The following is a 10,100-nucleotide window of genomic DNA, read 5'->3' as shown; positions in this document are numbered from 1 at the left end:
CCTGGTACAATTCACATTCCAGGGCCTAAATATCACCTTATTGGCGATCGCGGATTTGGCAACACTGGTCCGCAAACTACGTTTCATATAACTCCTCCCCGAACTTCCCGCTGCCCGGTATCTTAGTCTCTCATTGGCTGTAGGTCATCGCCGATGTGTTTTTCAGTCAGAACTCATTGCACACAGCGCGATTGTTAATCGCAATTCCCTCAGATCGCGTCTTTGATAATTCACACTGCGTGATTGTCACTCGCATGAACGAGCACCGATTTGCCTCCGATTTCGGGCATTTGTCGGCGATTTCGCAAAACCTGTCGGCGATTGAAAAATCAGGCTAAAATCGTGCAGTGTGAACTCGGCATAACTGGATACTCGCCAAGACGGGCATTTTGACAATTTTGTATGTATTTGACCGTTTTAGTGCAGTTAGCCACTCATTTTGGTATTTGTGGCTGACAAGCTGTTTGAGACTGAGCGCGGCTTGTGCACTCCACTAATAGATCAGTGGTGGTGCTCGCGCTTTTGGTATAAGCGCGAAACCTGCGGGAATGGTTCAAATAATGACCAATACAAGCACTATTTAACCAGAGCGAATGAGACGTGTGTAAGACAGAGAAGGGGTTGTCAGAGAGATGAGAGTGAGAATGCGTGGCTGACGTTATTGCCTGTGCTGCTGGTAACAAAACGGATCGGCTCGGAATCGTTAAGAAGTGAGACTGACCGGCCTATCACCGATCCGGGCCGAACATGAAGAAAATCGGCCGATTCCGATCCCTGGCCGATTGATCGGTGCATCTCTACATGCTACACTTATAAAACACATCTAAAACTTTTTTAAACAACATTTTTCTAATTATTAATATTAATAATTATTAGACGTAGTTTTTATGAGCTGGTTTTTTTTATTGAAAAAGCATTTCTTCGAAACACCGCATTATAGTAAGCATGTCTAAATTCTTCTATTATGGGAAACTAAATTAATCAAGAAAAATTAAGAAAAAGAGGTAAGGAAAACTTTTGTCACTGTCTAATTCTCAATGTTTTTGCAAGATAAATTAAAATGCTTATCTCAAAAAAAAAAAAAACACAAAAAAATTATAATTCAGTCCAACACTGTGGGCATTCCAGGCATTAAAGGGTTCAAATGGACGCACAAGCTCACAGGACTTGCTTTTCTTACACATGGTTTCTAGACCACGAGTTAAAGCTGGAATGCAGGCCATAATGTTGTTACAACTCCACTCCTCTCTGTCTTGCACTCTGTTTGACTCTTTCAGTCCTCTTTAAACTCTTAACTATGTTAGCATCAGCAACTGTCAGTTACACTGATGCCAGGTATTCTCTGCATGAAGATCACACTGATATTCATGACAGGCTCTAGCACTGGCTGTACACACTCCCTGGGGTTCAAACATACTGATAAAGCCCTGAATTCATTAACGTCAAGCAAAAATGAAATATAAAAAAATGGAAAAGTTATATAACGGATAGTTCAGACTCTGGATTTTGATTGGATGAGCGGTGTTGGAAGCCATTGTTAAAACCAGATAAACCTTTAACTGTGACCACAGACTATGTTAATGTGCCAAGTTTCTACTTTGTTTGGCAACTGTAAACAGCAGCTAAGTTAATGTACTTCATTACTTGGCAGAAAAATTATTAGACAACTGATATCAATGAATGCAATTAACTATTATTTATTAGTTTAATTTATTAATTACTTAAATGATTATTTATATATAAAATTAGAAAAGTTATGTATTTGTACTACACAGTGCACACTTACCAATTTATAGGACCTCAGACTGTGACTAAACTGGTTACAAATGTGACAAAAAATTGCATCCATAAATTAAAAGTTACAACTGGCAATCATTGATAGATGATGTTCATCAGACATCATCTCGTTACAGTGAATAGTCTGCATTTTCTACATGCAATAATAATAATTTTTTCACTACATCTGTTATGTGATAAATAAACAAAAGACTTGGGATATGAACTAATCATTAACATTTCTCGTTTTATCTTTGGCTGCATTCTAAAGATTTCCTATTTTGGAATATAATGAAAGATTGAGTATGTGAACATGTACATGGAAGTTTTTGCTATTGAAATTATAATATTTTAACTCTGTTCAAATGGATGAACAAAATGATCTAAAGATTAGTTAATTTTGATGAAACAAGATTGAGCTAGAGAGTCAGTAAAATGATCCTCCCATCACTACTATGCAACAACAAACACAGCATGAGTTGATTCGCGAACTTATTGCGTGGTTTTAATTTAAGTCAGTCCAAAATATATATTTTTTAACCGAAACTCAAGCTCATGGCGAGTTAGCGGTTTACATCTAACACACTCAGTCATTCACAAACTGGTCCAGCTGGGGCTCAACACTTCGCTGTGCAACTGGCTGTTGGACTTCCTGACTGGTGTATAGTTGTATTTTGTATTTTGTATTTAATCTGTATTTATGTTATCTGTATGCACCCAAGGGTCTGAGAGTAACGCAATTTCAATTCTCTGTGTGTATGTGCTGTACATGTGGAAGAATTGACAATAAAGCAGACTTGACTTGACTTGACTGATTCGTTCGCAACTGAGCTCAAAAATGACTCCCTCACTGAATCGTGAGTCACCTTCCTGCTATGTTCATATTTTTCGTTTGTATGATGTATATTACGGGTTTGTGAGAATAACATCAGCCTTTTTACTGACTGGCTGTAATATGGTAATGCGTAACTGAAAATATATATTCACAATCACAACTCACAGTTTTGTTGTAATCAATTTTCTGGAGCCCTGAACTATCATAAGTAACTAAACCAATAGAGTTTATGTCAACACAGCAACCTCTGTTGTACAACCCATTTAGCAGATGTTGTGGTCTTCTTTATACTGACATTATCTTTATTTGAGCTACAGACAATCAGTGCTGAATTAAAGCCATAACGTGACGGTCCAGAGGAAATGGAGAATGGCAAGCATCAGTCAGTGAAATGGCAGGTAGAGTTTCACATCATATTTAATAGCCTCTTCAGTCCATTTCTCTCTCTTTCACATCCTTCACACCACTCTTTCTTTTGTATTTTTCCATGAGTCTATTTCTGGCTGACAAGCTTTCAAGAGATGATGATCGCATTTACGTAACAGGCACACACGAGCACACACACACACACAGACACACACCCACAGAGATCCAGACAGAACTTACATGAACACTCCCACTGTGCATTACAGCACAGCACTGAGATTATGCCAAATTGGGTTAGTAGAGCAGTACTGGGTTACACAAAACAACAAACACACACTGAGGAGGTACGAGAGGTGATGAGAAGACAAGAAGGAAGATAAAGGGAGGGGAACGAGTGGTCATGAAGTGGACTGCCAACACCAGCTCAGTTCTTTGCTTATGACCAGCTTTGCATGTTAATCTCTACAAGTAAAAAGCATGTTGATGTGCCCCTGCCGGGCGTAACGAGGGGGCTATCGGCTTTTACTGTGGAGAGGAAAATAACGGCTATGCACCAAAGGGAGGGAGAGAGCGAGAGATCACATAAAGAGATCATGGAGAGTGTGCGTTAGCAGCAGGATAACAGAGCTTAAACCTCCAAAGGGATTAATAAAATCTGGTTTCCAGGGACTCTGGGATATGTGAATTTAAAGGTTTAACTATGCACAACAGCCAGAGAACTGAAAAATATTTTTCAGTGTTTTTTTTAGTAGCACGTTTGTCATAAAATTCAAAAGATAAAGTGGGGTTCAAGAGTCTAATACCTCTTGTGAAAATGCTTCTATTTGTATTTGTCTATATAACGGTTTCCACACAAATATTAAGCAGCACAAATGTTTTCAACATTGATAATAAGAAGAAATGTTTCTGGAGTGCCATATCAGCATGACTAATGACTGCTACTATTTAAGCTTATTATTATTTAAAAAAAAAAAATATATATATATATTGATGAGAGTGCCACTTAACTCCACAGGTTTTTGATCAAATAAATAAAAAAAAGTGTAAAAATGATCATGTTCTCCAGCATGACTTGAAAAATATCCAAAAGCATATTGAATGCTTAAATGGAAGCAAGAAATTGAAACTGACCGTCTTTGTGCAAAGGAGTTCACATGATAGATGTCACAGCTTTGATTAATTTTGACTTACAAAGCAGAATAGGAAAGAAAATATTATTAATTTTAGGTCATAGGGTTTCATAATGTAAATATTTACAAATCCTCAAACATCCTGTTTATATCTTGAATCCCATATTTTCAGCATAGTCTCAGACTTTTGGCCCCCACTTTTGTATAAACTACAACTAGGAGCAAATTCTGTTCTGTCAATAATCTGTTCATAAAACCATTTGCTACAGATGCATAGTGAGCAGACGGCAGTATAAATTCTTACATAATATATTGCTTTTATGAATCACCCACGAGATGTCACTCTCAACTGCACTAAAAGATCACATGATCACATTTCACAGCATGAGAAAAAGATCATGATGTCAGCTTTACGAAGACTACCGCCCCCTCATGGCACACAAAATAATGCATATAATCAAGATCAAATCCATTAACTACTGAACCTCCTTCAGCATCATTATAAATAAACAAGCAAATAAAATGGGAAAACATCAGCATTTAAAATCTGTAAAATCTGCATGTTTCTTTCTTATTGAAAATGTCTCCTGTTGATAAAGTATTTCTTACATACAAGCAAAAAAATGAGAGCACAGAAGGAGAGGCAACTGCTTTGGAGGGTGTGTAAAATACTTTGCCTGGCAGCATTAGATGGGGTGCACCTGTAGCCAATTATGCCTGTCACCACTGCAAAAAACCCTCCATCATAGTACAAAAGCCTAGGCTAGAGTGTTTGCTCTCTTTCTGTGATTATGTTTCATAGTGCATGTTCATTTTTCTGTGTCTCCACAATTCCAGACAGGACTTCGGTTCTAAAACACTGGTTGCATCGACTCATGAAACTTTGCTTATTCCCCTCACTTGTGTTGAAGGCACCATGCCCTGTTTCTTACATATTCATTCCACTGGAAACACACATATCCCAAAACACACACATCCTCATTCAGTCCTATTTGATTTAAAAATCAAGCCTTTTAATAGCAGTCACCAGATGCCAACTTTTCAATGGAAAGGTTTCCATGATCAATACCTAAACAGCAAGGTGGCCAATATATTCATATGTGCACAAAACCGCTGAAAATATTGCTTATTGTTTCTGCCTTGTCATAATTATCATAATTATTAGATGACAACCTGGGAGATACTCAGAGCTCATGTCCTCAGACTCACAATTATGAGTTTCTACGGCAACACTATTAACACCAAAATGATTCTGTCATTTGATTAATCAATAGACAAAACCACATATAAACATATGTAAATATTATTCTTGCATTATTAAGACACTACCAATAGTCAATTATACTGTGGAAAATATTAAAAAGAAATTTTACAAATTAACTGCTTTACTACATTTTGCTGCTGAAGCAGCTGCCATTTTGAGTGTTTCCGAATGACATTGCAACGGTCAAGTGGTACAAATCAGAAAAGTTGCAATTAAGTTCTACTAGTGTGTGAACCCTTTTTATTCCAGAATTCCAGAATGATGTGAACACACCTTAATATTACTCAGATATTAGATATATACACGGATATTAGACAACGTGTTGCTGACCATTTTGTCTGCTTGGGCATATCTAACACACCTCTTTCCTCATTTATTTTTTTGCATTAGAGCTCTGAGTCAGGCACAATCTTGCGGCCCACTGCACAATAGCCTCAAGTGGACATAAGATGCTCTGCGATGGCCTTGCACATTTTTAGCTGAGTGCTAGTGTGTAGCTTGTCCACCCTGAGGTCCACCACCTCCACTGGGATGAAGAATTTGTGGAAACAGAGTTATGTAACTAACATCAGTTGGGTAGGTAGTCCCTGCACTTGTGTAAAATATGGAGCTTTTAGAGAGACTGCTGAGAGGAAGAATCTCAGCTGCTGAGGCTCCTTAGACTCCTTAAAGGGATAGTTCTCCCAAAAATGACAAACACAAAATAAACTATTTTGACAAATGCTGAAGAAAGTAAGTCATACAGGTTTAGAATGACATGACATAATGAGTACATGAAGACAGAATTTCCATTGTTTGGGCCTGGGTGTGAGGAATAATATCAGAATAATTTTAAAGTTGCGCGGTGACAAATCTTTTCTTCCATATTGTGATGTACATTTAAACAGATTATTAAAAAAGAAAAAATGTAGGGTGGGGACTTAGTTCGACCCATCGTTTGTTGATAGGATGAAGGCAAATATGAATGCGAGCTTGAGAAAAAAACAACAACAAATGAAACACATCATGGATGAATCATTCACAAGTTCAACCAGATAACTTCAGAACATAGGGTGAATATTAATTCTTATAATTTTATGTATTTACTAAGGAGACATGGATTCATGTGGATTTTTTTCAAAATAAACAACCTAAATTATTCCTTTCGGCTATTATGTAAACATCAGCCAGTGTAAAAAATGCGCACTTTTGAAATTACTCTTTAATACTGAGCGACTCATTTGGCCAATCCTCAGGGAAAGTTATCTTAACTAAGCAGGAGAGTATGAGAATATAGGTTAACGGGTTAGGAGTAACTCTTTTTCCGAGTCCAACTGAAACTCCTCGAGCGGCCGGATCCATAAACGTAGCCTATCTGCCTCCGTCCTCTGGTTATGTAACAGGGACACTAGACAGTGTGTCCGCGAAGAGAAAACGGTACAACTGTGTCAAAATACAGGGAAAATATCGTCCTGCTTTAAAACCCGCAGTATGACATGAACCCCAATTTGTTTACACGAGCGGTAAAGACGTGAAAATGCCCCTTCATATCCTCTCCTGTGTGTGACTTAACCTCTTACATAACAGCGCTCCGCACACACACACACACACACACACACAAGCACACACACACACAAGCACAGCGCAACGCCTGCCAGACACACGGGCGGCGTCTCAATACCGAATAAGCTGCCTATTTAGACAGCATCTGAAGGCTACATGGTTGCATATGGTGCCCAAGTATGCTGCATAGGTAGACAGCTCAACTAGGTTTTGAGACACAGCCGCAGACATGACTGAAAAAAGCCAAGCGGTCCCGAAATCTGCTCTCGACTAAACTCAACTATGATAGTCTACCGAGTGACACATTAACCGACATTTCTTTGACTTACAACCCCAAATCAGAGATACAAAAGGGGTGTGGCAGTCCCATGTAAAACAAACGGCTTTGTGCTCATTTAAACACCATGAAATCACCACTCTGCTATGCATATGTTGTCATGTCTGTGCTTATAGTGCCCTAACATACGTTGCATTTAAGTCTGTGTATTATTAGTAGTAGCCTACTGAAACACGGACACGTTGGCCACAGCGCTGTCTATCGACTACAAACACAATGATAGCAGAAAATAAAGCTGACACAGTCGTGAAAAACGACAGCACTTCTTCATTAACTACTAAACAGCATGCGAGTAATAGATCAGAAATGACAGGTAGCCAGTGGAATGTTTGTGCTCGCCGACTAATGTATATATTAGCAGTTCATTTGCACTAAGCGTGCATGTGCTAGCTTGATTTCCACCAGGCCTCCATATGGGTAAAATAACATGATGTTTAATCTATTTAATCAATTGTAAATTCAGCGCTAATATGAAACAGCTCACATTGCAAGGTCTTAAGTTCAAGATTAGGCTAAAATTTGATCTCCGTGAACTTGATTAAGCTGGAAAATAATTCACAAGCAAGTTTTGGTTCTTTTCTTCGAGCCTTACCCTTGTTGGTACTTGAGCAACTCTGCCGCCGAACTGGTGCTGGTTTGTCAGTTTCAGCCTTGCTGTCCAGTTTTACCGGGCTGTCCTCCACCGAAGCGCTCTTGCGCGGCGCCGTGACGGGCTCTAGCGGAGACTCCATGTTCATCTGCGGGTTTCAGCTACTATTACAATGGGATCGCTTTGTAGAACAACTCGGATTCGCTTTACATCGTCTTTTGGTGCGGATTGCACTTGAGCGTGTGACAGATCTGTTAGTGTTCATGGGAGCGGGTGTGGCTCTTCTGTCCACAGACAGCGCTGTTGAGCGCGAGACACGGTCACACCAAACACATACACTGACATGCTCGAAGCATTCCAGTGAAGCCATATATGTGGCACATTTCGCTTAAGATTTATTAACATGAGTGTTTATTGTAGTTGCTTGCTTCATAATTTTGTTAGTTGCAGCCATGATTCAGATAATACAAATGTAAATGTAGCCTGATTTAGAACCTAAACGTAATTTGCATCTAAATAAGCCACAATAAAATTTATTTTGTACATCTCTTAAGATTTAGTATAAAAGTAAAAATGCTAATTGATATTCATTAAAATAAATAAAAAAACTATCGTATTTAAAATCTGCTTTATTTGTTAACATTTACTGCAATTAAACTTAAACGGCTCAATGAGTCGGTGAGTTGTGAATTTTGAATCACTGCGATTCCTACCTAACCGTACCAATTCAGTTATATTCGTAAACGAATCGTTTAGACTGACACATAAAATCAAACATAGACTGGATCATAATAAAACATTAATTTAGTTAACCAGTTCAACCGGTTCATTAATAGATCCGACTCAACAGAACAATTTGTTCATCGGTGCATTTAAAAAATCTTTGGCAGGTATAACTGCTCACATGGACAATAAATGGGAAAGGCGCGTCGTTAATATTTGAGCTATATATAATTTTTTGAGAATATTAATTTAACAATTCCTCTGCGTTGTCAAGTCCTTTATCCCAAGATGCAGAATGTTATTAATAAATGCTCGTATTTTCTCAGTGACTCAAATGTTGTCTCGCCTAGACTCTTTCCCTCACTCACACCAGAGTGTACACACACACACACACACACAGCATGCTTGACATGTGATGAGCGAACATGCTGCTGACGTACTTCCGCTAAACACCGTTCCAGAGCTTGCAAGAATCGAGGTGCAATGTGTGAACTTCATGTTGTCGTGTATTAAGAAGTTTATCTTATTCTTATAGCTAGAATCACAATATAAGTAAGACAGAGAAACACCAGATTTATGACGAGACCAAAACATTTATTAGGTATACTGCTGCTGACCCTCTTTCAAGTTTTTAAGAGTATTTTTCTATTGAGAATTGCAACATTTACAGACGCCATTTTCCTACCAGCATAAAATATATATTTGCTAGATTATATATATATATATATATATATTTAAATAACGTTAATTATGAGAATAAACATTACTATATTATGTAATGTACAATATAGCTTTAGTTAGAAAATTAATTAGATAAAAATGTCTTGGCAAATATATGTAATGTTTTGTTCTCAATGGTCTATATCCTTTTATAGATCCTCTGGTCTATATCCTTTTAAATCGATACTATAAAGGACAGTTATTTGTACAAAAAGTAATCCACTTCTCTCAACTTTGTTCATTATTTTTAGCCAATTTGATTCTCTAATTTTTTAATCAAAATGCAATTCTATAGTTTTCATTGTGGCATGAACCTATGATAGTTTTCACAATAGAGTTCAGTCATGAGACTGATCTTAGATACTGCAGTTTTACTGTGCTGCATTGATGTATGAGGTATGTATGTTTGCATTGGATTAGTGGAGATTATTTATGACATTTGGTGTCTTTAGCTGTTACAGCTGTCTATACACAGTGGCATTGACCCGTGGGTGTATGTCTGGTCGACTGATGCATAGGAAATAAGAGGACTTGGAAATACCCAGCACTGGGGCATGGGATAACCAACCTCTCCTTTCCTGCCTACACCAGGCCAATAGGGGTCACTTGCACCAACATACAGGAAGCCCAGATACTTAGCAACATGGAGAGGATCCTTTCACTGTACATCATTGTGTTCCCTGAGATACGGGAACGAGTACTGCGTCTGCTTAAAACGCATATGGGAAAAAAGCCTTTTTTCTCCTGAACTGAAGCCTTTTCATTCATGCAGTGAAACTGCACGGCCATTGATTCGTGCAGTGCTTAAAAAACGAACC

General features: G+C 38.1%; 1 protein-coding gene across 3 annotated transcripts in view; it reads right to left on the bottom strand.

Moving 5' to 3' along the window:
- Positions 1-8,243, bottom strand: part of LOC107593086 (nuclear receptor ROR-alpha-like) — a 32,350-nt gene extending 24,107 nt beyond the window's left edge. For 2 of the 3 annotated variants that reach the window (XM_016282672.1, XM_016282688.1), the window contains exon 1: positions 7,843-8,243. In XM_016282672.1, the coding sequence (XP_016138158.1) occupies positions 7,843-7,987 (145 nt within the window). In that variant the 5' untranslated portion in view covers positions 7,988-8,243. The remainder of the gene's footprint in view (positions 1-7,842) is intronic. The other variant, XM_016282679.1, reaches the window with a different exon arrangement.
- Positions 8,244-10,100: the final 1,857 nt, after the last annotated feature.

The sequence above is a fragment of the Sinocyclocheilus grahami genome, unplaced genomic scaffold, assembly GCF_001515645.1.
Source record: "Sinocyclocheilus grahami isolate Dianchi unplaced genomic scaffold, SAMN03320097.WGS_v1.1 scaffold10.1, whole genome shotgun sequence".
In the NCBI taxonomy this organism is placed as follows: domain Eukaryota; kingdom Metazoa; phylum Chordata; class Actinopteri; order Cypriniformes; family Cyprinidae; genus Sinocyclocheilus; species Sinocyclocheilus grahami.
Note: the sequence above shows the minus strand (reverse complement) of the source record. Positions and strands in the feature narration are given on the sequence as shown.